The sequence below is a fragment of the Eptesicus fuscus genome, chromosome 21 (genome assembly GCF_027574615.1).
Source record: "Eptesicus fuscus isolate TK198812 chromosome 21, DD_ASM_mEF_20220401, whole genome shotgun sequence".
NCBI lineage: Eukaryota > Metazoa > Chordata > Mammalia > Chiroptera > Vespertilionidae > Eptesicus > Eptesicus fuscus.
The window spans coordinates 4,967,637-4,994,529 of NC_072493.1; the positions used below are offsets into that span (position 1 = coordinate 4,967,637).

Genomic DNA, 26,893 nt, shown 5'->3' on the forward strand with positions numbered 1-26,893 from the left:
CTGCACGGGCTTCTCCCACCTAGAGAGGCGGGGGGAGCGTGGTGACGACTGGGGGGAAGGGCTGAGACATCCCTTCCTAAGACATGGGCCACCAGGAGCTCAGAGCTCGGAGTTACAGGAGTGAATCTCAGCTCACACGGCACACTCCCCCCCCTGACCCCCCCCCCGGCTCCCCTCCTCTGCCACCCGGTGTTCCAGGGCCTCAGAGCGTCGCCGGGGCTGCCGTCCACCCCTCGGCCCCCCAGAGCGGCTTGCGGGGGCTTCGTCGCTGGGCCTCGGCTTTTGCTTTCTCTTTGTCCCATTCCTCGCTAGGGCCCTGCCGGTTATTTTGCTGAAATACAGCTTCGTTCATGTCTCCCGCGTGTCCAGGACTCCGGGGCGTGGGCTCCGGGCCGCACTGCCGGGGTCAGATGTAGGCTTGCCCCTTCCCGTCTGTGATTCCACTGAGGGTGTCACCTCTCGGAGCCCCACTCTGCTCACCTGTACAGCAGGAGAGCGCACGGCACACGACTCCTCACACTCGGCCGGGCTCCCGACCCTGCAGAGGCGCAGCCGGCCGCTGCTCACCCGAGGGCACTGTGTCCCGGCACGCGCACCCTGGCTCCTGGCACGCGGAGCGCAGACCCGCGGGAGGAGAAGCAGAGTTCGTCTCGTCTCCTCTCTCCCTCCTCCTGGCACCTGCCCCGGGTGAGGGCAGGGATCGCAGCGCTGCTGACAGCGGCCTGTCTTCCTGAACACACAGCCGCCCACGTGGTGAAAGGCTACACGGCAGCACTCCCGCTGCACCTGCCCTTACTGTTACCACTGTCTTGCCCTGGTCTCTATCCTCTGTCTTCAATAGCTCTGTCATCGGTATCTGTCATCACCTATCACACCTACCTACCTTCATCTGCATCTATCATCTACCTCATCTCTATCTATCATCAATATCTATCATCTAGACCAGTGGTCGGCAAACTCATTAGTCAACAGAGCCAGATATCAACAGTACAATGATTGACATTTCTTTTGAGAGCCAAATTTTTTTAACGTAAATTTCTTCTAACGCCACTTCTTCAAAATAGACTCGCCCAGGCCGTGGTATTTTGTGGAAGAGCCACACTCAAGGGGCCAAAGAGCCGCATGTGGCTCGCGAGCTGCAGTTTGCCGACCACGGATCTATACCTATCATTTATCACCATCTATCTATCTGTCATCCATATCTATCATTTATATTTATCTATCATCTATATTTATAATTTATCACCATCTATCTGTCATCTATATTTATCTATCATCTATCTGTCATCTATGTCTATCATGCCTATCTGTCGTCTATTTGTAATCTACAGTAGGTCCTCGGGTTACGTCAGAGATCCGTTGCTACAGCGCGACGTAACGCGATTTTCGCCGTAAGTTGGAACCCACCTACATAAGCACCTACGTCACTCACATGGAGCACATACACAGCAGTAATGAAGTGAAACTAAAAAAAATTTAAAAGATAACAATTCCTGACCTTCACTTGTGGTAAATAAATAATAAAAAACACAAAGCACATATGTACATATGTCAAAATGATGGAACTTTTTTAAATAAATAAATGGGAGATGGCGACGTAACCACGAAATGATGTACGTCGAGTCCGACGTAACCTGAGGACTGCCTGTATATATATATATATTTGTCATCTAGATCTATCTATCTATCTATCTATCTATCTATCTATCTATCTATCTATTTATCTATCTCTCTATCTATCATCTATCTGTCATCTATATCTGTGGTCTTTATCTATCATTGGTCTCTCTTATCCACTGGACTACTGTCCTCTATTCTCATGCCAGCCGCCTTTCTTGTCTTGACCTTTGCTGTGTCCTCGGCCCAGAATGTTCTCTCCACCCACCTCTGGCCTTTTGTTTTTTCCCACGGTCTAAGACCCAGCACAGGCCTGTCCGCCGTGGTGGTGGCTCCGATCAGCCGGCCAGCACTGAGCTCTCCGGGTCCGACAGGGACCCTCTGTGGTCCCACCCCGGCCTGCCCTGCCTTCTCCGTGTTCCTCGGCCCCCTCTTGGGGGTAAACTCTTGAGGGCCGACCCCACTCCTTCTCACGCACACACAGTGCCCAGACGTGTTGAGCCCTGTCAGTGCGTGTGGAGCGGATGGCTGCATGGGAAGCCAGGCAGGAAGAAGAGTTTTGCATGTATGCATGTGTGTGGAAGCATGTGCACACATGCACATTATATGTATGCATGCATGTGGTGATGTGCCTGCACACATGCGTGTGGAACTGTGCACACACACGTGTGCAGAAGCATTTGCACACATGCATGCATACATGTATGTTCATGTGCACACCGGGGCCTATGTGCATGTGCGCACATGTGCGTGTTTGGGCTTACCAGCTGATGCTCCTGGTAACTGGGTTTCTGAAGGCAGACGCCGCTTTGGTCTGTAATTGGCGATCAGAGCAGTGGAAGACGGGCCCGTGCTGCCGCGGACGGACGCCCCGTAACAAGCCCGGCCTCGGTTTGGCTGGAGGCTGCCGCGTGCTCGTCTGAGCGGCTCGCTGCCTGCGAGGCTGTCGTGTGACGATTGGGTGATGGAGCCTCGGGACTGTGCCAGGCGCAGTCTTCCCCGCAGTCGGGAAAATGCCGAGGGAGAGCAGGCGGAGAGGACCGGGGTGCACCTGAGGGGTCGGGATCCCACACTTGGAAGAGCTGGGTCCCTGCCCTCTGGGGGCCTGCGGAAGCCTGGCCTGTCTGAGGGGATTCCCCGTGCCTGCCTCTCCTATGTTGAGCATATGTGTTGTCGGTAACATGATCCGTGCAGACGGTCAGGTGGGGAGTCATTGCCTGGGCACCAGGGCGGGCGGGGGCCTCACCTGCCTCACCTGCTGGCGGAAACCTGCCCCAGGCTTCTGGGCTCCAGCAGGGCCCGGGCAGGTGTGGGGCTGCCCCAGGGCCTGTGCAGCCTCCAGGCAGGGCGCCTCCTGGTGGCGGTTGGCATGAATACCACCCACGTAGAGACTGGGTTGTGGACACTCTGGGGAAATGGGAAAATGCTCACGTTTTTAAAAAAAATTTGTCTTTATTGTTGAAAGTATTACAGATGTCCCCCCCCCCGCCCCCATTAACCCCTCAACCCTACTCCTGCCCCCTCCCCAGGCCTTCCCTGCACTATTGTCTGTCCATGGGCTATGCATGTATGCATCGAAGTTCTTTGGTTAATTTCTACCCCTCCCCACCCCCGCCTCCCCTCTGAAGTACAGCGGTCTCTCTCATGCTTCAGTGTCTCTGGATCTATCTTGTTCGTTAGATTCCACACGTGAGTGAGACCATGTGATGCTTGTCTTCCTCTGACGGGCTCTCTGGGCTCAGCATAATGCTCTCCAGGTCCCTCTGCTGTCTCCAAGGTGAGAGAGCCTTCTTTTCACAGCTGCATAGCATTCCATGGTGTACATGATGCTCCTGTTTTTCTCAGGAAGCTTTCCATGGGAAGTCACGACCTTGGTCAACTATAGGGCACCCTGGCATGGAGCCCCCAGACCCTCAGGCCAGGCAGCCACGGCCCCCCCTCCCCCGGCCCTGCTGTGTGACGACGGGACAATGACTTCTTACCCCTCGGTGCCTCGCTTTCCGCTTCTGCAACGCAGGGATGGCGACCAGCCCACCCCCTGGGGTCAGAGACACTGCGAGTCCGTAATCCCTGCTCACAGTTCTGAATTCTAGAAAGCCCGAAGCCTGGGTGTGTTCAGTGTTCCTGAAACTCACTTGAAGGGGCTGATGCGAAGCTATTTCTAGTCTTTATTTAATTCGCGTTGGTGACTACCTTTTGCTGCGGAAATATCGATATGTTTGGTTGCTTCTGAGGTGTTCCCCATACCAGGAGAGGGACAGCGTAACCTCCTAGAGACCGCACAGTTGAATTCTGGGACCCGTCTGGCTCCGGGAGTTTGCGGGGGAGGGGGAGGGAGTGTGGACCTGCACTGGCCCAGGGTGGGGGTGGGGAGAGCTCACTGGAGCGTCCTGCCACCAACCACCGAGTGGCAGTGCGTGGCCTTGGCCTTTCCCGTCTGCTGTCCCCGCGCAAGCTGGGCCTCCGCTGGCCCGGGGTCCATCCTGGCCCGGCGTGTGCACGGTGCGCCCGCACACGCTTGCTGGTGCCTTTCCCCCGGCGGGTTGTCCTGGGACACGGAGGAAGGGCCAATGGCTGGCCGGCCCGGGGGTGGGGCGGGTCCTCGGCCACAGGATCGATGCCCTCGGCTTGTCCTGTGTCAGAGGTGGCTGCTGCCAGGCCTCAGCTCCTCGTGGGAGCAGGGCCACGAGGGACCCCTCACTCCCTGTCCCTCTGCCTCTCCCGCCCCCGGGGCCACCATCCCTGTTCTGATGGATGAGCCCCTGCAGGCTGACACCACCTCTCCCGGCCCCCTGGGCGGCCGGGCACCGCTAATGAGGGCCGCCCGCCTTCCTGGCCGTGGGGATCCCGTCGGCTCCGACACCACCTTCCGAAGGGACGGCAGGGAGCCGAGCCCGTCGCCCGCGAAGGAAGGCAATTAGGGAAGCGGGAGCGGCCTCCCTTTCTTTGTGTGCGGGTCTCCCGAGAGGACATTTCTGTTGAGACGCTTGCCCCCGAGTTTCGGGTCTGACTCCCCACAGGCGCTGAGCATTTCTCCTGGCGGTGCTTCTGCCCGTGTGCCAATCCATTCACACCCCAGCATGTGCACGTGTGCGCGCACACACACATGCATGCACACACGGGAACACACACACGCGGGAACACACACACGGGAACACACACAGGAACATAAGCACACGTGCACACATGCACACACGCGCACACACACCATGCTCTCAGAGCCTCGCCTCAAGCCGGCGTTCTCAGCGAGCTGCGCTCTCCCTTCTGTTTGGGTGTAAAACTCCGCAGCTAAGAAAACCTCCTTTTCTGATGAACCAGAGTCGGCGCTGGCTCAGAACGAGGCGGCACGCTGTTTCGTTTGGGTTTCATAGTTTTGGGGGCCGTGGGAGCTGGAGCCCTTGGAGAAACTGAGTCTCGGAGAGGGGGGTCCTTGTAGGAGATGGCAGGGGACAGGCGTGCAGGGGCAGCGGTGGGGTGGGGGCCTGGGGGTCTGCCCGGCAGCCATCCTGCTGGTTTGGAGGAGGGGGCACCTCTGTCCTGTCCATCGCCGTGGTGCCGGGGCCTCCAGGGAGCCGAGTGGGAAACGAGGCAGGTTTGAGACCGTTCTTGGCTCCCTTCCCCATTGCCTGTGCGGACTAAGGCCTCCCAGTTGGGGGTCGGGCACTCCCCGAACTAAACACTTCCCGGACATCATGCCCTTTGACCCTCAGGTCGGGGGGGGGGGAGGGAGGCAATCACTGGTACTAGCTTCACTTGATAGTTGAGGGTTGTGGCTCAGAGAGGGGCGGTCACTTTCCCCAGGTCACACAGCATGTGTGTGGCAGAGACCTCCGCTGCCCACGCCTCTCTCCTCCTTGGGGGTCTGGTGCTTTCTGGGGGGCAGAGCTGGGGAAGCCTGCAAGCACTGGGGAGTTAGCAAAGGAGCTGAGTGCCCAGGTCCCACTGCGCTTACCCAGGAGGCCTCAGGTGGCTCTGAGCCTTGGCTGACCCCCAGGAAGCTGAGCGTGTGTGTGTGTGTGTGTGTGTGTGTGTGTGTGTGTGTGTCTGTGTGTGTGTGTCTGTGTGTGGTCAGCTTGGGCCCTGCCAATCAAATGGGGAATGGGACTGGTCACAGCCACCACCAGCCCAGTGGGACCTGCTGGGTGGAACCCATGTCCAGGCCCCTTTTCTGAACACTCCCTGGGGGTCCCGATGAGCAGCCCATGTGGCAGCCCCCAGGAGGGGTGCCTGTGGGAGGGCAGGGCGGGGGGTAGGAGTGCCAACCTGGGAGCACTCAAGACTTGCAGCCTCAGCTCCCCATTGGGAGTTGTGGTATCTTGAGCCCCCTGCTCCCCCACTTCTGGGCCTCAGTTTCCAAGTCTGTGAAATGGGCAAAGGCCCTTGCCGGCCCCCCTCCCCGCATGGGGGCGTTGAGGCCCTTGTGAGCCTCTGTGTGGGGGAAGCTGCCCTCCTGGGTCGGGGTCGGGTGGTCTGAGGCTCTTGCTGTCCCAGGGGCAGCCACAGCCCCCTGCCCGATAGACTGTCCTCCCCCGCCCCTCCCTCCAGGAGCCTCGAGCCAAGCAGACTCCGTCACAAGTCGCCTCTGCCCCTTGTCGTCCCGCGACATCAGCCCAGGCTCCTCAGCTCTCTGAGCCTCAGTTTCCCTTTCTGTGACTTGGGGACGACCATTGCCCCGTCCAGGGCGCCGCAGTGAAAATCGAATGGAGACGGCGTTTGGAAAAGGCTGTCGGACTCGGGGGGGATGCCTTCCTTCCGGGGGTTCCTGTCAGCCCGGTCGGTTCCTCCTTACACCCGTTTAGTCGCTGTGACTTGCTGTTTGGATTCCGCTTCCTCACTCTGGGGATGAGGGCCGGGAGACATGTACTAGCAGGTATAGAAACACCCACGGTGAGAGAGAATCACTGATCGGCTGCCTCCTGCACGCCCCACACGGGATCCAGCCCGTAATGCAGGGAGGCCGGAGGCTGCCAGCGCTGCCAACACCGAGTTCACCTCCCGTCCCGCCGCCCCGCCCGGCGACCTGCAGCCAGGCCGGGTTAGACCCTGACTCCGCCACGCCCGAGCCCTGAGCTTGACCTCATCCTCCAACACATGGCAAACGAGGAATCCAGCCGGGACCTCCTGGTTCAGAGGTCGCTGCTCAACCACCGAGCCAGGTGGGCCGGCCCGGTAAGCGAGGGAGTGCCGGGAAGCCACCAGCTGTTCTCGGCTGTGCCCCTGGCCCTCTGACCATTCCTGGGCGCCTGTGCCCACGTGCGTGGACGGAAGCAGCAGGAGCCTTTATGCGGCTTGTCTTTGCCGGGCAGTTTCCTGGCACGTCTAGTTTACGCGACACAGCTGTCCCAGGCGGCAAGCAGCTGGTGGCTTCCCGGCTCTCCCTCGCTTACCGGGCCGGCCGGTGTGGCTCGGTGGTTGAGCAGCGACCTCTGAACCAGGAGGTCCCGGCCGGATTCCTCGTTTGCCATGTGTTGGAGGATGAGGTCAAGCTCAGGGCTCGGGCGTGGCGGAGCCAGGGTCTGACCCGGCCTGGCTGCAGGTCGCCGGGCGGCGGCTGCGGGACAGGGAGGTGAACTCCGTGTTGGCAGCGCTGGCAGCCTCCGGCCTCCCTGCCAGGCCCGGGGAGGCCCCTGGCTCCTGCCCACCGGCATCGCGCACCCCGCCTTTTTCCCCTTGGCCCCTTCCTGGCCGCCCGCTCCCCCTCCCCGATGGCCCTAATGACTTAGCCCAGGTGGCGTGTTGCGGGGAGAAACTACTCCGGGGAAATAAGAGTCCTTGCTACCAGCCCGGGCCTCAGGTGTGCGCGCAGCGGCCTCTGGGGCTGGTGAGCGGCGCCTCCCCCTTCCCCGCCCCTGCCCCCCCCCCCCCCCCGCCCTCCCCCCCCCCCCCCGCTCCAGCTGTTAGATGGGAGCCCAGAGCCATGTATCATGGGCCTGTGTGCATATGTGTAGCCTGGTGTGTGGGGGGCTGTACACGCACCACCCTGCCCGTGTGGCTGTGCGTGGGTGACTACAGAATTGTGTGTGTGTGTGTGTGTGTGTGTGTGTGTGTGTGTGTCCGTGCTGTGTGTCGGTCCGTGTGTCTGTCTCTGTGGGGGGGAATCTGGTGGGAAGGGGAGGTGTTGGCCGCCTGGGGCATTGGCAGGGACCTCAGTCCCCTCCTTTGCTGGTTGGAGTGCTTTGTAGAAGTCACGCACGTGTTTAGGTAATTCAAACAAAAGCCAAAGGACAATGCGGTTCAGAGGGATGACGCCGGACCTGGGGGGCGCGTCCCGTCTCCCCGGCCTCGCCGTGTTCTGATTGCGCGTGGGGGGCACCCTTTGTGGGAGGAGACGCTGACATTGGCCCGTGCGCTGCCGCTGTGCTGTGTGCTGCGCTCCGGGCCCACTCGGGACGCCAGGCCATTAGGAGCTGATTAAATGAGCTAATTTTAATTTGTTCAGTGGTTACAGATGCACAGACCTTTCCGTGCCCTTTTCTTGAGGCTCCGTTTATTTATTAATTTTTTTTTCCTGAAAATAAAAAGACCTTCAGGATCCCTCTGCTCTCCCCATCCCCCTTTAAGAATAAACATCGGAAAACATTTCTAACAAGAACTGGAGTTGGGAGAGATGGGCGTGCATGTGGGCTTCGTCGCTCGAGGTACCGTGGGGTCGGGGGGGGTCCCCCAGTCTGTGACGTGGGGGCCGCCTCGCCTGGCTGGGCAGAAGGAACGGAGGTTCAGTGGAAATGGTCAAGGACGTCCGTCTCCCCTCCAGGCCGTTGCATGTGCTGGGGCGTGCATGGTCTCGGTTTCCACCCCGGCGGCATTTCCTCGACTCCTTCTCACTCATCCTGCTGGTCTCAGCATAAAGGCCGCTTCTTCCAGGAAGCCCTCAGCCCAGCCCCACGGGCATCACCGGTCAGAGCAGATATCACAACACACAGCGCCTGTCTCCATCGCGAGGCTGTGAGGCCCCCGGGGCAAGGACTGCCTGCCTGCTGCCCCGCGCCCCCCGGCACCATGGTGCTTCGTGGGCGGCAAGCACATCGCCAACATCTGGCCACTGACCGTAGGAGGGAATGCGGGTGACACCTGCACTCCCCGGACTCCTCTGCATTCCAAGCTCCTGGTGTCAGGGCCCAGGGGCCCCCGCTCCTGCGCTGCCCGCCCGCCACGTGTCCCTGGGCCGGGGAGTCGGGAGTCGGGCCTAGGTCTCCAAAAATGAACGCGTTTGCTCGGCGTGACCCTGACCCCAGGCCCAGGAGGCAGCTCAGGCCCAGGGACACGTGGAAACCGCCCGAAAGTGGGCCCTGGAGGACGTGCCGGCCATGAGGGTGTCAGAGCACAGGAAAGGGGAAGGGGGCGCTGTGGCCGCCGCCGCCGGGCACCCCTGTCTGCCCAGCGGCCCGGTCCCTCCCTGCTCTCTGACTTCTCACACCGCCTCTCTCCCGGCTGGGGCACCTTTGAGCGAGAGAGCGAGCAGCGGGCTGTTCCCCGGAGCTGAGCAGAGCCAGGGCCCGGCCCGATTCCCAGGCCTGGTTTCCATTTGCCGAGAGCTCCTTCCCGCAGACGGCACCCCACCCACCCCACCCGGGCCTCGGAGGGGCTGTCCCCCGCCCTGTCCTGGCAGCTCCGGCTGGCTCTCCGTGTCCCCCTCCAACCCCAACCTCAGTGCCGGCCCAGACCCCTCGTCTCTGCAAGAGCCCCAGAGCCCGTGGCGGGGGGGTGGGGAGTCCCACTTCCCGGCACCCCTGGGGCCTGGGGCCCTCAATTGGGTCAACATCTGGCCGAGTGGCCGAGCCTTTGGCGTCCTGCCTCCTCCCCGCCCCCCTCCCCGAGGCCCTTTCTCTCCCTGCTCGCTGGATGCTACGCCAAGAGCCGCGGCGGGAGCGCACGCTCGCTCAGCCCATCCTTCCCGGCTGAGGCCGAGGGTGGGGATGCGTCCGGGGGCTGAGGTCACCGGTGGGGCAGTGGGAAGCGCCTCCGGCCCTCGCCTGCCCGCTGCTGGGTGTCGGGGACAAGAGCAGCGACCGGCTTGTCCTGGGGCGCCCCGGTGAGCAGGGGCCGAGGTAAGGGGGGACAGGTCTGGGGGAGAATGAGCAAAACAGGCCAGTGTCTGCACCGGACGCCAGGAGTCCCTTTAGCGGCTCCCCGCTCGCCGGGAGGGGGGAGGACGGGGAACCCGGTCCAGAAGGAAGGAGACTTCCTGGATCCAGTGGCAGAGGGAAGGCCGGGCCCAGAGGCGCCGGCCGCCAGGTGTTAGGTCTGCGTTGGGTCCTCCAGCGTGGGGGTGGCGTGGGGCCCGCAGCGAGCACCCCGACTTGTGGGTCTGGCGCCGCGTTTGCTTCTCCCTGTCCTCCTCCGCGTGCTCCGCGTGCGGCCTCCTGGCCCCGCTGGTTCCTCGAGGAGGCCTGGCTGTGTCCCTGATGATGCCCGGGTGCCCTCGGGCTGGTGTGACCCTCAGCGCACGCCCCCGCCCACGCCCTCGTATCTGCCCCACCTCCGACCGCGGTGCCTGGCCTGGGCCCAGAGTGCCGGTTTCTGGGCCCAAACTTGCCACCCACCCACACAGCCAGCGTGGCCGGGCCATCGGCTCCTCCCCAGCCACAGAGGTGAGGCCCGAGAGGCACGGAGACAGGCCTCTGGACTATCCGTCACCGGCTCCTGATTCCCGTGGGCCTCGCTCGCGGGCGGGGGGCCTTCCGTGGCCGGCCTTCGCCTCGGGAGGGAGCTGGCGGGTTCCTCTCCGTGTGCGTCGTAACCAAGCTACCGAGATGGCAAACTCGGATTCCGCGATTGCACAGCGTTTCAGAAGCAAATGGATAGGGTAACGTGTTATTATTGGCTACCGGGTGACAGCTATGTTGGCAGCAGTACCAATCCTGCGTGGCGTTGCTGCCGCAGGCGTGAGAATGGCGCGACGGGGTAGAGAGGCGTGTGTGTGTGTGGGGTGCGTCCTGCACAGCGTGGGGGGCCCGGGGACCCTCCCTCCCTGGCAGTGCTGTGCCTTCTTGGAGGATGCTCAGCCCTGGTGAGCTGTCGCTGAAACCAGGACCAGAGAGGTTGAGACACCAGCTTCAGGTCACACAGTGAGTCGAGGCCGGGGCTGGCTCTGAGGTCCCTGGGGGAATGGATAGCTTGACCTGTGAACTCTGAAGCAGGGCCAGAGCCTCCGCTCTGCGCATCCCGTGGGCATCACAGGAATTGGGGTTTGGAAGGGACCCAGAGGAGCCTGCTCGGACTCGAGCCTCGCTGGGCCCCCTGCCTTCCTCCAGGTCCCGCCCGCTCCTTGCTCGCTGGCTGCGGGTCTGCTAGTGTCACCTGTCTCTGTGTAGAGCAGCACTCCGCGTCCTTCCCTGTCCCTCCCGGGGCCACCTGGCTGTGGCAGATGGAGGGAGCGCTGCATCCTGGGTCTCCCCTCTTTGCCGCGAGGCTCGTGGAGGGCAAGGACTGTGATGCTCACCACCGTCCGGAGCCAGGAGCTGGGCGGCAGCGGAGGCCCTGGTGGTGTTGCTGAAGGAAAAAGACCGTAACCTGCAGGGCCCCTTAGACAAGCGCTGCCATGCCCAGGGGCGGCGTCTCGCACTCCTCCCCGCGGGGCGGGGGGGGGGGGGCAGGTGCCCCCGAGGGCTCACGGTGACATCACTTCGTCCCGCTGAGGAAGCTCATAGGGAGTGAGTGCCCCATCACTGGGAGGGTCCAAGCCTCGTGACAGAGGGGATGTGAGGACCGAGGGGGTTTGGGGCCCCTCGCCGGCTCTTCTGTGTTTGGGCTCCGTGGGAAGACAGCGGGCTCGGCTCCCTCTGTCACCGACGTCACTACCCCCTGCTCCACCGGGGATGGTGGTGTGAGGGCGTGGCAAGCGGGGAGGCGCGGCTCGGCAAGAGCGGGTAGCCCGCGGTGACCCAGGGGCTCCCAGCACCGCCTCTTGCTGCCACTGATCTGGAAACGACACGTGGTGATACGTTCACGGAGGGTCTCCCGTGCGCCCGGCGCTGGGCCAAAGTGCTTAACCTGGATTATCCGGTTTAATCCTCACCGCACCAGCGGAGGCCGCATCCTCTGCCCGGGCGTCCCTGCGTGAGGCTGAGCGAGGCCCAGTCACAGACCCGGCCACACAGCTGGCCCGGGGGAGCTGGGACGCGCACCCAGCCGTCTCTGGCTCCGGGGCTTCCCGGATGCGATTCTGACCCCTGGGAGGCAGGCTCCGCGGCGGGCCGGCACCCGGAGGGCTGGCTGGACTAGCGCTCAGTACGGGTTTGGAGAAGGAACGAATGAACGAAGGAAGGAAGGAATGACAGGAGCTTCCCGAGGTGAGCAGGGAGTGCTCACCTCGTCGGGGAGGGAAGGGGAGCCCAGGGCAGGGGCACAGGAAGGGGCGACACACGTGTGCTTGGCCGGCCCCCTTCCACCCAGAGACACTCAGGGGCCACTGGGCTTATTTCTTGTGGAGGCGCACTTGTTCGTTGGGTAATGAGGTGGGAGGTGAGTGTTGGAGATGCCTGGTGGGGAAGACACACATGCACATGCATGGATGTGGGCACGCTTACACACACATGCACACACACACACCCTCACCCAACCGCTTGAGGGATGACTCCTTCCACAAATAAAAATGTACCCCCCCCACCTCAAATCACAGAGCTGAGCCTGTCCCTTTAAGAGTGTGGAGTCTCAGTTTATTATCTTACTAGAGGCCCAGTGCATGATTGAATCATGCACATTTAGCGGGGGAGCTGGGTGCCTGTCCGCTGGTGCACCAGGCCTTTCAGAAGCCTCCGGCGGGGCTGAGCGGACAGGCACCCAGCTCCCACACTTTTGCTTTCGATCTCGGGGGAGCTGGGTGGTCTGCGGTGGGTCTGTGGGTGGTGAGCTCGCTGCCCCAGAGGCCCCTTCTGTGCCGCAGCACAGCCATGGCGCAGACACTGAGCTCGAGCCGCCGCTGGCGACGCGAGCTCAGCGTCCCGCCGGCCCAATCGGCCACCCCGGCCACCCCGAGTCCCGCCCCCCCGCGCCTCCTGGCCAATCGCGGGCATAGCGAAGGTACGGTCAATTTGCATATTTGTCTATTATTGGGTAGGATTAGATCTGCATGTTTGTTGTGCGCTGGTCTGAATAAATAAAAGCCACCGCCTCCCCCCGCCCCCAGTGTCTCCTCATTCTAATGCACTCCTCCGGGGGTTCAGGCCTCCATCCCTGCCCTCTGCCCCCCCACCCCCCCAGTGTCTCTCGTTCTAATGCATTCCTCTGGGGGTTCAGGCCTCCATCACTGCCTCTCTGCCCCTACACCCCCCAGTGTCTCCTTGTTCTAATGAATTACTCTGGGGACTCAGGCCTCCACCCCTGCCCTCTGCCCCCCACGCCCTTGCTTTCCCCTTGGCCCATGATGTTCTTTCAAGAGGAAGAATGACCAACGCGCTCACCCTGGGCCTGCACTAATTGCATCCTGCCTCAATGTGCGGCCCCCAGGGGCCTCGGCGACACTGGACGGGCTCTGCAGAAGGCGGCCGCTCTGGGCCCAGGCGGTCAGGCCAGTGGTCAAGCTCATTAACTCCTCGATTCCAGCTGGAGACCCACCCGCCGGAGGGGCCCCTAGCACCTCTTTCGGTCTAGCTTTTCATTTCATCCATCCATCCGTCCACCATCCATCCATCCGTCCGTCCATCCTCCATCCGTCCACCATCCATCCATTCGTCCGTCCATCCGTCTGTCCGACCATTCATTCATTCATCCTTCCAGCCAGCCATCCATCCATCCATCCGTCCGTCCGTCTGTCCGTCTGTCCATCCAGTTATTCATTCAAACCATAGTTAGAAATCTATCCAGCCATTCATTCGTCCATCCACCCATCCATCTGTCTGTCCATCCATCTATCCATCCATCCATCCGTCTGTCCACCCATCCATTCATCCATCCATCCATCCATCCATCCATCCATCCATCCATCAGTCCATCCATCTGTCCATCTATCCATCCATCCAACCATCCATTCGTCCATCCATCCATCCATCCATCCATCCATCCATCCATCCATCCATCCATCCGTCCATCCATCTGTCCATCTATCCATCCATCCATCCATCCAGCCATCCATTTGTTCATCCACCCATCCATCCGTCTGTCCATCCATCTATCCATCCATCCATCTGTCTGTCCACCCGTCCACCCGTCCATCCATCCATCCATCCATCCATCCATCCATCCATCCATCCATCCATCCATCCGTCCATCCACCCATCCATTCATCCATCTGTCCGTCCATCCATCCATCCATCCAGCCAGCCATCCAGCCATCCATCCATCCATCTGTCCATCCATCCATCCATCCATCCATCCATCCATCCATCCATCCATCCAGTCGTCCGTCCATCCATCCATCCATCCATCCATCCATCCATCCATCCATCCATCCATCCAGTCATCCATCCATCCATCCATCCATCCATCCATCCATCCATCCGTCCGTCCGTCCATCCATCCGTCCAGCCATCCATCTGTCCAGCCATCCATCTGTCCGTTCATCCATCCGTACGCCCAGCCATCCATACGCCCAGCCATCCCATCCTTCATGCCTTCATTCCCTAGTTGCCAGGTGTTTCCTCTGGGCCAGGACCTGACGTGCACCTGTTCATCCATCCATTAATTTATCGACTTGTCACACAGATAGTTCCCTCCCAGCACCTGTGGGGGCTCCCAGGGATCCTGACATGAGGGGCCCCTCGGCATGGTCTCCAGGCGAGTCCCTGTGGGGAAACCCTTGTGTCACCCTTGGAAGGCCGCGCGCAGGGACAGGTGCAGAGCTGCTCAGATGTGGGCTGGCTGAGGGGGTGAGCAGCAGGCAGCTGGGTCCTTGCCCTGCGCGGCTCTGGCTGGGGGCCTGGCTGAAACACTCATTCATTCATTCGCTCGTGGCCCAGTCAGCAAATGCTGAGGACCTACTATGTGCCGGCGCTGGAGCAGCTGGTAACCAGCCCTGCCAGGGACAGGGGCAGCTGCAGGCCTGGCTCCCCCCTCAGGGACTCTGCTCGTCCGGGCTGGGGTGGGGGCAGTGTTTCCCCTTCGCAGATGCCCGGGGGGAGGACGTCCTCACACCTGAAGGGTGACCCGTGTGTGCAGGGGCCTGGGCGACCGATGATGCTCCCTCGGTCGTCTCTCTCAGTTTGCACGTCTGCGCCCTGCCAGTCTTCTCATCCTCCTGGGTGTGTGTGTGTGTGTGTGTGTGTGTGTGTGTGTGTGTGAGAGAGAGGGGGGGGGTCCCCAAAAACCCAACCCTACTGACATTTTCCCTGAGCCAGGCAGCCAGATCCTCTTGGCTCTGCCTTGGGCCGGTCCCTTCCTTGAGCCTGAAGGGCCTCAGTATCCCCATCTGCACAGTGGGTGGTTAGCGGGGCCCGAGGACCAGGCAGGGTCTGGGTGGGCAGTGGCCGTGAAGGGGCATCATTGGGGGTCACCGTGGCTGGAGCAAGGGCTCAGAGGCTGGGCCGGGTGAGGCAGGCTCCCTGAGAACAGTGGGCGGCTTTGGTGGCTTTTTGGGAGAATTATGGGATCATTCCGGACTCGCTCCACAAACTGCTGTGGGACGCGGCCCGTGCCCTCTCCGAGTCTGTACATGGGGCAAAGGATGGTGCCCCAGCGCAGGGTGGAGGTGAGGCCTGAACGAGGCTGAGTCTGTGACCAGCTTGGCACTGTGTCTGCACACGCCGAGGGCGCTGCGGCGGGCGGCTGCTGGGAGGGGCTGCCAGTCTGAAGTTGAAAACGGGGCTCCGTGTCCTTGTGTCCCAGCCCGGAAAGATCCCAGCACGGGACTCAGGGCTTCCCCACGGACTCGAAAATAAGCAGCAGTACCAAGACCCATGGTTCAGGGCGAGACATGGCCAGCCCAAAGGTGGGGCCGAGGGGTCGAGAAGGAATGGCCGGGGGAATCAAAGAGGACTTCCTGGAGGCGGTGTTTCGGAGGCGTGTCAGCCAGGACGGAGCGGGTTTGGTCGATGCCGCAGTGGCGGGACAGGCTCCCAGGAGCGTTGCTCACCTCCCTCCCCATCAAGGAGCAGGAACATCCACTCCCCATCAAGCCTCGGGTGGGGCGCGCTGTGGACGCTGCGTGCCTTTTCCCTCACGTGGCCGAGGAGACGCCTGAACACCTCTTAGAAGCTTCGAAGACTGGCAGCTGAAACTCAGCGAGCGGAAGAATGCTGCCCAGACAAGCTTACTCCCAACCAAAGGATTGTTTTCTGACTAGGACAGAAAAGCCTCACCTATGCTTAATAGTTTTAAGTTGTTCCGGGTACCAATTAAACTTTTAATTTTGCTGTTCCCTCTGGCAGCTGGAGGATGTGTGTGGTTTGCGTTTAATCAGAGTTTATTTTTTAATTTTTTTTTATTTGGGTGGTGGTGATGGCGGTTCTGGGACAGGGGAGGAGACGAGGAGACCATTTCGGGGTTCCTTCTGGGCCTGTGTCTGGGGGAGAGGCGCCAGGCACTCCGAATTTGGGGTTCCCCGTAGGGCCATGATGGATGTCTCTGGAGTGCCAACCAAGGCCCCCCGGCGGCGGTCGGAGGGGTTGCCGCCGCAGTCCCGCCTGGAGACGCCAACGCCAAGTGAACTCCGTGGACTCTCCCCCAGTTTCCGCAGCAATGGGGTGAGTTTTTATTGACTCACAGAGCACGACCAAGCAGCGCTGCATGAATTAGCAAACAGCTGTTTCTAATTGGAGTGTAGAACGGTACACAGAGGAACTTGTTTGTCTGTTCGCTCCTTTCATTGGTAATGAATTTTAATCACCGCTACAGGTGAGAAGAATGTAGGAACAAGCTTGTATCTCGTGGAAGAAACAAAGGAGAGACAGATGTAACAGATTTGCAGCCTGCGATGAAAGGGAGGTTTGCTGCACGCTACATGCAATTAGCACGCAGCTGTTGCTGGTCCCGGGTCCACGCACGCGGCCGAATGTGGGCTCCGCCGGTCTCCGAAGGGAGCCCAGAAAAACAGTGATTCAACCCCGAAAGCATGTGGCTCTCCCTCCGGGCGCCGAGCCCTTCGCTCCGGGCCTTGGCGGGGCTGTTTCCAGAAAGCTCCGAGATGACTTCAGGGGCATCTCCCTCCTCCCTCGAGGAGGTGGGAGGCGGCAGGGCGATGTTGGGGTGCGAGGGAGGCCAGGCCAGGCGCCGATGGGGGGCCCTTTGGAGCCCCTCCACTAACTACAAGCGCCCCATCTTTGGGGAGTCTCTCAGCGGGGAAGATTGGGGGGGCTTTATTTCCCCCCTAGTCTGTTTAATTTCTGCAATGAAAGTCAAGCTCAGTTGCGTTCTCAATGCCAGTGCTGAGTGAGTGTGTAGTGAAGGAACAGCCGGGCGGGCTGTGAGCTCCCGGGGAACGGCGGGCGCCTCCTCCTTGTCCTGTGGGCCCAGCGGCCCTCTGGGATGGCAGTGCCCTCTTGGGGGAGGGGTCAGGGGAGTCGGAGGGTCTCCGACCCACTCCACCAGGAGCCTGGAGACCCAAGTCCAAGCCCTTGCAAAGCGCTGGTGCCTCAATTTCTCCATCTGTACAATGAGGGGGTGGGCTGGGTGCCCTGGACAGTTGCGTTCCTCTCTGACACCCTGGGGTGGTAAGTGCAGGGGCCCTGGGGCCATGGTGCAGGGCCAGTAGCCTTTGCTTTGAAAACCACCTTTTGGCCCGGCTGGTGGGGCTCAGTGGTTGAGCATCAACCTTGAACCAGGAGGTCACGGTTCCATTCCCGGTCAGCGCACATGCCCGGGTTGCGGGCTCCATCCCCAGTGGGGGGCGTGCAGGAGGCAGCCGATCCATGATTCTCTCTCATCATTGATGTTTCTATCTCTCTCTTTCCCTCCCCTTTCCTCTCAGAAATCAAGAAAAATATATTTTAAAAAGTAAATAAAAACCATCTTCCGCAGGGTAACTCTTGGTCCTTAACGTAAGACCCTCCTGATAGTTACTCAGACCCAGACCCTCCCTGACTCATGCCCCGGGGAGCCATCACAGCGGTGGCCTCTGTCTTCCCCTCTGTCTGCCCTGTGGCCTCAGGTTGAGCAGGAGCCAGGAGCCAGTGACTATATTTATACAAGAGAGAGCATTTCTCGCATAGAACTCTTTATAAATATTCACTTATTTCATCTGCTTAGCAACGGTATAGGTGGGACTGTTCTTATCCCCATTTTACAGATGAGGAAACCGAGGCAGGTCTCTTCGTCTAACAAACAACAAGTGCTGGCGAGGATGTGGAGAAAAGTGAACACTAGTTCATGGCTGGTGGGAATGCAGACTGGTGCAGGCAACTATGGAAAACGCTATGGAGTTTCCTCAAAAAATTAAAAATGGAACTTCCGTTTGACCCAGCGATCCCACTTCTGGGAATACATCCTAAAGCCCTCAAAACTCTGCCCTAGCCGGTTTGGCTCAGTGGATAGAGCGTCAGCCTGCGGATGGAAGGGTCCCGGGTTCGATTCTGGAGAAGGACACGTACCTTGGTTGAGGCTCCTCCCTGGCCTGGGCCCTGGTCAGGGCTCGTGCAGGAGGCAACCAATCGGTGTGTTTCTCTCACGTCGATGTTTCTCCCTGTCTTTCCCTCTCCCACTCTCCCTAAGAATCAATGGAAAAATAGCCTCAGGTGAGGATTAACAAAAAAATACACACACACAAACAAAAACACCTCAAAACACCGATCGGAAAGAACAGATGCACCCTCTGTTCACAGCAGCGTTATTTACAGCAGCGAAGGTTTGGAAGCAGCCCAAGTGCCATCGGGCGATGAGTGGATAAAAAAGCCGTGGGGCCTCTACACAATGGAATACTATGCAGCTGTCAAAAGAGGGACCTCTTACCTTTGGGGACAGCATGGATGGACCTGGAAAATAGTATGCTCAGTGAAATAAGCCCATCTGAGAAAGACAGACATCACATGATCTCACTTATTTGTGGACTCGAATGACCAAAATGAACTGACCCAAAGCAGGGAGGCATGGGACAGACTGACATACCTCGATGTGGGGGTGGGGGGACAAGAAGAGATAAACCAAAGAACTTACACACTTACATGCACAGCCCGTGGACAATAGGGTGGTGAAGACCTGGGAAGTGTGTGGGGGGGATGGTGGTGGGCAGGGACTGGGAGGAGGGGGGGAGAGGGAGAGAAATAGGAGACATCTGTAATACTCTCAACAATAAAAATATATATTAATAATAAAAAAAAAAACACACCCGGCGGAGGCTAATTAACTTGGTGGAGCTGGGAGTCTAAGTCCACGTGTCCTCTTAGCCGCCAGGCAAACATCCGTGTCCCCAGGGCTGGACCCCACCTCACGGGAAAGAAGCAGGTGGCTGGCCGAGCGGGACTGCCCGTGAAATGTGCCCCATAAACATGGCGGCTGACGTTACCACTGGTGGTGCTGATTAGCACTCGCTCTTCTTTTTATTGTAAATATTTTTACTGATTTTTAGAGAGAGGAAGGGAGAGGGCGGGAGAGAGAAGCATCATCCATCCGCGGCCTCTCGCTCGCCCCCTACTGGGGTCGAGCACACAACCTGGGCCTGTGCCCTGACCGGGCCTGTGCCCTGACCGGGCCTCGAACCAGGGACCTTTTGGCGCCGGGACCACACCCAACCTCCTGAGCCAGGGCCGGTGCTCTTTCTTCTCACTGGCAAGCAGTGCTTTCTCTTCAGCAGCTCCAGTGACGGACCCTCTGCAAACCCTGACGTTCACGTGTGCCGGGCGAGCAGCTCCGAGCCGTGGTGCATTGACAGAGCCGTGCGCCCCCGCCAGTCCAGGGTCGGAGCGATCCCCCGACCTCGGCAGGTTGCCTGGCGCCCGTGGTACTCGTCTCCTGGCCCCCCCTTCCCCCTCCCCCCCGCCTCGGCCCAGCGCTCATCCACTCTCTGGAGCCCTGCGCCTCCTCAGGACGGTCCCGTAACGGAGATCGGCGCCTTCCCGCAGTCCATTCCCCTCCGCTCCTCACAGCGGCTCTCCTTCCTCAGATGCGGACAGTGTGCCCGGGCGGGCGAACAAACACGGGTCTCAGGGCAGGTGGCACGAGGTTCGGGAGCAGGTGACCATCCTGGGCCTCACCGGCCTCGGGGGGGGGGGGGTCCTCCCCGGAATGCGGACGGCGGGCCAGCCCCGTCCTCCCGCCACTGAGGCCCCCAGGAGGTCCAGACCGGGCCTGCGCTGGAGCCTGAGCGGGGCCCCTCCCTTCTCACCTGCGCCGGCAGCTCTTCTCCAGCTGACCGCGGAAGCTCACTCAGACCCGCGTCCTGGTGCGGTCATCTCCTGGGGAAACTGAGGCACCGGCTCCTCATCTGTGCAGTGGGAGGGGCCCTGGTTCCCCGCGTTGGTGGTCGCAGGACACGCTCCAGGGCAGCCTGCGTGAGCCTGAGCTCAGACATCGAAATAGTAAAGGCGGGCGTGGGGGCGGGGCCCTGCAGGTCCCCCGCGGCCCCCCCGCTCCAGCCACCTTCTCCCGTGGCCCCTTTGTCTGCGCCTGGAGCCTAGCGAGCAGGGCTGGGAGTTACCAGGGAGGGCGGGTATTTCTAATCCGAGGTGCTGATGGCGCCTGCGTCCTTGCCGTCCGAAGCGCCCCGTAACGTGAGACCCCAAGGGAGCAGGTGCTCACGCTGGGAGGGCGTGCGGGGCGGTGCCTGTGCCGGGCGGGGTGGCTGGGCTCCAGAGGTGGGGCGGCTGCCGGGGATGCGGGGCTCGGGGCCGGGAGCTTTGGCAGTCGTGCCTGCTGGCATCGGGCAGCCCTTCACACGGTCAGGGGTGCGGGGGGCACCAGGGTGGGGGTGCGGCCTAGGAGCAGGCTCAGAGGCAGCCCTGAGGGGCCCTGCCATCTCTCGAGGTCGGGGTTGGCCTGGGACAGCACAGGGAGCTGAGAGGGCCCGGTGTCCCTGTGAGTATGAGTGCGATGGCGGTGACAGTGTGTCTGCAGGGAGTGTGCGTGAGTATGTGAGTGCGTGTGCATGTGTGTTTGTACGAGCGATAGTGCATGAGTGGATGTGCATGTGTGGCAGAGTATGTGATCGTATGTGATGTGTGAAGGTAGGTGTGGCTGTGTAGGTGAGTGTGTGTTTGGGTTTAAGTCTCTGTGAGTTGTGGGGTGCTGCGTGAGCTGTGTGCGTGTGCATGCTGTGTCTGCCTGGGCCGGGATGTGGCCCCCTGCCCCCGCCCCCCTGCAGCTCAGACCCTCCGGCTGCGTCCAAGGCTGAGCCGGGCTGGCGGGGCCGGGGCGGGCCGTGCTGGATGTCCCAGTTACCGAGCAAGGCCAGTGCGGCCGAATCTGAGCCCCTGTCTGCCTCTCCCCTGCGCAGAGCAGCCTGCGGTCGGTTTCACTCGTTATTAAGTTTTAAATCCACCGCCGCCCCTTGAGCCTGGCACACCCTCTCGCCCAGCCCTGGGCTTGCCGTGCTCGGGGACCCTCCGCGGCTCCAGGTGCTGCGTCCGTGCGCCTTTGTTCTCCCAGAAACAGCCAGTCCCTGTTTGTTTCCTGTCCTCTGAGGCTGGGGGGGCCAGCAAAGGCCGGGGAGGAGGTGGGGGTGGCTCCGGCCCCGGGGAGGGGGGCCTCACGGGGCGTCTGTGTGAGGAGAGCCCCGCCCCCCAGTGGATGGAGGGGCCCACAGGCTCTGAGCTCCGTGACCACCTGGGTCCTGGCCCCTCCTCCACTCAGTCCCATCAGGCACCCCCTCCCCGGCCTTGGGTGGCCTTGGGTGAGCGTGGGGTGGAGGGAAGCAAAGAAAAGAGCCCCTTAGCATGGTTTGGGCTGGAAACACAGACCATGCTCCGTGGCCTCCGCCCGCTCCCGCGTGTGCCCTGGTGTCCGATGCCACGTGCCTGTGGCTTCCCGCCTCGTGTGTGTCTGCCACCGGGTGGAGCCGTCCGGCTTCCTCGGGGGCCCCCCATCCCCAACGACGTGGCGCAGCCCAATTCGTGAGCACGCGTGTGTTTCCTTGCGAAGCGGTGCCCATGCCCCCGGACCAGCCAGAGGGCTGCCCGCCGGGGCAGGGGGTGGGAAGGGAGGGGACCCCAGATCTCCATCCGGCGCGGGAACTTGTCTCATGTCCGGTGGCTCTGTCCCAGCAGCCCCTGCACCCCCTCAGGGAAGGGGCCAAGCCCGCCCTTCCCGCGGGGACACCTTGTCCATCGAGGCCCAGGCAGGTGTCGCCGAGGGGAAGGGCACGGCCCCTCCGTTTCCTGCCGCCGGCCCCCGGCCACCCCCTCTGCAGGCTGGAGGGCCCCCGGGGCCACTGCCTTCCCGCCCCCCATCCCCCCCGGCCGGCCAGCTGCAAGCCTCAGCCTCGCCGTGGAGACGCTGTCTCTGTCCTTGTCTCGCGGCCGCCCTGGGAATCGCCTCTAATCCGCTCTCCGCCTCCCCCGCCCCGCAGATGCTGACGACGACCCGCAGCTCTCCTGGGTGGCCTCGTCGCCCTCCAGCAAGGATGTGGCGTCACCCACGCAGATGATCGGGGATGGCTGCGACCTGGGCCTGGGCGAGGAGGAAGGGGGCACGGGCCTGCCGTACCCGTGCCAGTTCTGCGACAAGTCCTTCATCCGCCTGAGCTACCTGAAGCGGCACGAGCAGATCCACAGCGACAAGCTGCCGTTCAAGTGCACCTACTGCAGCCGCCTCTTCAAGCACAAGCGCAGCCGCGACCGCCACATCAAGCTGCACACGGGCGACAAGAAGTACCACTGCCACGAGTGCGAGGCCGCCTTCTCCCGCAGCGACCACCTCAAGATCCACCTGAAGACGCACAGCTCCAGCAAGCCCTTCAAGTGCTCCGTGTGCAAGCGCGGCTTCTCGTCCACCAGCTCGCTGCAGAGCCACATGCAGGCGCACAAGAAGAACAAGGAGCACCTGGCCAAGTGCGAGAAGGAGGCCCGCAAGGACGACTTCATGTGCGACTACTGCGAGGACACCTTCAGCCAGACGGAGGCGCTGGAGAAGCACGTGCTCACGCGGCACCCGCAGCTCTCCGAGAAGGCCGACCTGCAGTGCATCCACTGCCCCGAGGCCTTCGGCGACGAGAGCGCGCTGCTCGCCCACATCCACCAGGCCCACGCCCACCAGAAGCACAAGTGCCCCATGTGCCCCGAGCAGTTCTCCTCCGTGGAGGGCGTCTACTGCCACCTGGACAGCCACCGGCAGCCCGACTCCAGCAACCACAGCGCCAGCCCCGACCCCGTGCTGGGCAGCGTGGCCTCCATGAGCAGCGCCACGCCCGACTCCAGCGCCTCGGTGGAGCGCGGCTCCACCCCGGACTCCACCCTGAAGCCGCTGCGGGGCCCCAAGAAGATGCGGGAGGACGGGCAGGGCTGGTCCAAGGTGGCGTACAGCTGCCCCTACTGCTCCAAGCGGGACTTCCCCAGCCTGGCCGTGCTGGAGATCCACCTGAAGACCATGCACGCCGACAAGCCGCAGCAGAGCCACACGTGCCAGATCTGCCTGGACGCCGTGCCCACGCTCTACACCCTCAACGAGCACGTGCTCAAGCTGCACAAGAACCACGCCTCCCCCGCGCTGCCCTTCGGCGGCCTGTCCGCCTTCCACTGCAACTACTGCCCCGAGATGCTCGCCGACATCAACAGCCTGCAGGAGCACATCCGCGTCTCCCACGGCGGCCCCGGCGCCAACCCGCCCGACGGCAGCAACGCCTTCTTCTGCAACCAGTGCTCCATGGGCTTCCTGACCGAGTCCTCCCTCACCGAGCACATCCAGCAGGCCCACTGCGGCGTGGGCGGCGCCAAGCTCGAGTCCCCCGTGGCGCGGCCCGCGCAGTCCTTCATGGAGGTCTACTCCTGCCCCTACTGCACCAACTCGCCCATCTTCGGCTCCATCCTGAAGCTCACCAAGCACATCAAGGAGAACCACAAGAACATCCCGCTGGCCCACGGCAAGAAGTCCAAGGCCGAGCAGAGCCCCGTCTCCTCCGACGTGGAGGTGTCCTCCCCGAAGCGGCAGCGGCTCGCGCTGAGCGCCGACGCCATCTCCAACGGCGAGTACCCCTGCAACCAGTGCGACCTCAAGTTCTCCAACTTCGAGAGCTTCCAGACGCACCTGAAGCTGCACCTGGAGCTGCTGCTGCGGAAGCAGGCCTGCCCCCAGTGCAAGGAGGACTTCGACTCCCAGGAGTCCCTGCTGCAGCACCTCACGGTGCACTACATGACCACGTCCACCCACTACGTGTGCGAGAGCTGCGACAAGCAGTTCTCCTCGGTGGACGACCTGCAGAAGCACCTGCTGGACATGCACACCTTCGTGCTGTACCACTGCACGCTGTGCCAGGAGGTCTTCGACTCCAAGGTGTCCATCCAGGTGCACCTGGCGGTGAAGCACAGCAACGAGAAGAAGATGTACCGCTGCACGGCCTGCAACTGGGACTTCCGCAAGGAGGCCGACCTGCAGGCGCACGTCAAGCACAGCCACCTGGGCAACCCGGCCAGGGCGCACAAGTGCATCTTCTGCGGCGAGACCTTCAGCACCGAGGTGGAGCTGCAGTGCCACATCACCACGCACAGCAAGAAGTACAACTGCCGCTTCTGCAGCAAGGCCTTCCACGCCATCATCCTGCTGGAGAAGCACCTGCGCGAGAAGCACTGCGTGTTCGACGCCGCCGCCGAGAACGGCACGGCCAACGGGGTGCCCCCGGCCGCCGCCGCCAAGAAGGCCGAGCCCGCCGACCTGCAGGGCATGCTGCTCAAGAACCCCGAGGCGCCCAACAGCCACGAGGCCAGCGAGGACGACGTGGACGCGTCGGAGCCCATGTACGGCTGCGACATCTGCGGGGCGGCCTACACCATGGAGGTGCTGCTGCAGAACCACCGGCTGCGCGACCACAACATCCGGCCCGGCGAGGACGACGGCTCGCGCAAGAAGGCCGAGTTCATCAAGGGCAGCCACAAGTGCAACGTGTGCTCGCGGACTTTCTTCTCCGAGAACGGGCTCCGGGAGCACCTGCAGACGCACCGCGGCCCCGCCAAGCACTACATGTGCCCCATCTGCGGCGAGCGCTTCCCCTCGCTGCTCACGCTCACCGAGCACAAGGTGACCCACAGCAAGAGCCTGGACACGGGCACCTGCCGCATCTGCAAGCTGCCGCTGCAGAGCGAGGAGGAGTTCATCGAGCACTGCCAGATGCACCCCGACCTGCGCAACTCGCTCACGGGCTTCCGCTGCGTGGTCTGCATGCAGACCGTCACCTCCACGCTCGAGCTCAAGATCCACGGCACCTTCCACATGCAGAAGCTGGCGGGCAGCTCGGCCGCGTCCTCCCCCAACGGCCAGGGCCTGCCCAAGCTCTACAAGTGCGCGCTGTGCCTCAAGGAGTTCCGCAGCAAGCAGGACCTGGTGAAGCTCGACGTCAACGGGCTGCCCTACGGCCTCTGCGCCGGCTGCATGGCCCGCAGCGCCAACGGACAGGTGGGCGGCCTGGCCCCGCCCGAGCCCGCCGACCGGCCCTGCGCCGGCCTCCGCTGCCCCGAGTGCAGCGTCAAGTTCGAGAGCGCCGAGGACCTGGAGAGCCACATGCAGGTGGACCACCGGGACCTCACGCCGGAGACCAGCGGGCCCCGGAAAGGCACCCAGACGTCACCAGTGCCCCGGGTAAGTGTGGCCGCCGGAGCCTGCGCCCTGCGCCTTGGGGCTCGGCCGGTCCCCACAGGAGCCCCCACGCTGAGCTCTGTGCTGCCTGGGGGCGCCCTCTGCGGTGGCCCCGAGGAGCAGCTCGCTCACGTGGTGGGCGGGCACCTCTGTTTTGCGGTGGGTTTAGTAGGAACCCCGTGTCGCCAGGGCCCCTCCAGCTGTGTGACACGCGTACATTATTGATCTCGCTGAGCCTCCTTCGCCAAGAGCTCATGTGGGGAAGGGGAGTCGTTGTCTTGGCGTGATAGAACTGTGGGGCCCGTGATGTCGGCCCGTGATGTCATCTGGGGAAGGGCCGGCGCAGTGGCTGATGCAGTGCATGTTGCAATCATAAGTCGCACAGGGCGCGCTCCCGTCCTCCAAGCGTGTGGGGCCCGGTGAGAGCTCCAGTCGTAGTGCTGTCATCCATGTGATGGCTGGGGAGGGTGGGGAGGGAGGGTGGTCCTGAGGGGAAAGCCGCTTTGCTTCCCCAGCTTTAGAGCCAGGAGTCCTGACGACTCACGGAGGTGACAGCCCCATCGAGGCCCAGGCCTGGCGTTCAGGGCTCAGGCGTGCTGGCTCGAACCACCGGCCAGTACCATCCACAGCAGCAGCAGTGCAGTTAGTGCAGTTGCTGGTACATGAATGCCCTAGAAATGGTCCCGCTTACTGTTATCAATAACGATCCATTGACTGATGGATTGTCTTGAGTATCCATTCAAATTTGTCTTGGGTTGCCTAGCAGCCAAGGAGTTAGAAATGGACCCTGCCATGGGAGGTCCCAGACCAGGGGAGTCACAGGCCCATATCCAGTGGTTTCAACGAGGCAGCGGCGTCTGGGCTACTGGAGGGTCCACACGGGCTCTGGGGACAGCGGCCAGTGGGCACCTGATGGCGGGTCTGGAGCCGGCAGGGCCCTCGGGTGTCAGACAGGACGTTCTGGGGATCCCCATGGACTCAGGTAGTCTTGTTCCACACACACCTCAGGGGTGTCTCCCCCTGGAGGGCCGCTGTTGGTGCCGCGGGCAGGGAGGTGGGGTTTAGGGGCTGGTCCCTGCCACAGGAGCCTGTGGGGAGACAGGGGTGTTTGCTGTGGGCTCAGAACTGGGGCCTGGGCCAGGGAACACTGAGGGGGAGAGCTGGTGAGGGAACGAGGAGGCTGGAGAGAGTGAAGGCAGGCTGTGCAGTGGGAAGCACTATGGGGGTCCCTGGCCCAGCTCCCCAAGCTAGGTCCTGATCGTGGCCCTTCCTGGTCACTGCTGCCCGGCTCTGTCCTCGGCCTCAGCGTGCTGGCCGGCCAGTGTGGGAGGACCTGGGAGCATCTGGGCCTGAAGTCAGGGGGCTGGGTTAAAATCTCTCCCGGTCCCACCTGTGACTTTTTTTTTTTTGGTTAATCCTCATCTGAGGATATTTTCCCATTGGTTTTTAGAGACTGGAAGGGAGGGGGACAGAAAGAGAGAAGCATCGATGTGAGAGAGACACATCCATTGGTTGCCTCCTGCACGCACCCCAACCAGGGATCGAGCCTACAACCGAGGTACATGCCCTTGACCGGTATCGAACCCGGGACCCTTCAGTCCGCAGGCTGATGCTCTGTCCTCTGAGCCACACGGGCTTGGGCCCCACCTGTGACTGATGGCTCTGGCCTGTCCTCCCGGTCAGGCCAGCGGGT

General features: G+C 62.0%; 1 protein-coding gene across 1 annotated transcript in view; it reads left to right on the plus strand.

Moving 5' to 3' along the window:
* Positions 1–26,893, plus strand: part of ZNF423 (zinc finger protein 423) — a 154,525-nt gene that overhangs the window by 31,404 nt on the left and 96,228 nt on the right. The window contains exon 2 of the mRNA XM_008152348.3: positions 21,986–25,203. Within this exon, the coding sequence (XP_008150570.2) occupies positions 21,986–25,203 (3,218 nt within the window). The remainder of the gene's footprint in view (positions 1–21,985; positions 25,204–26,893) is intronic.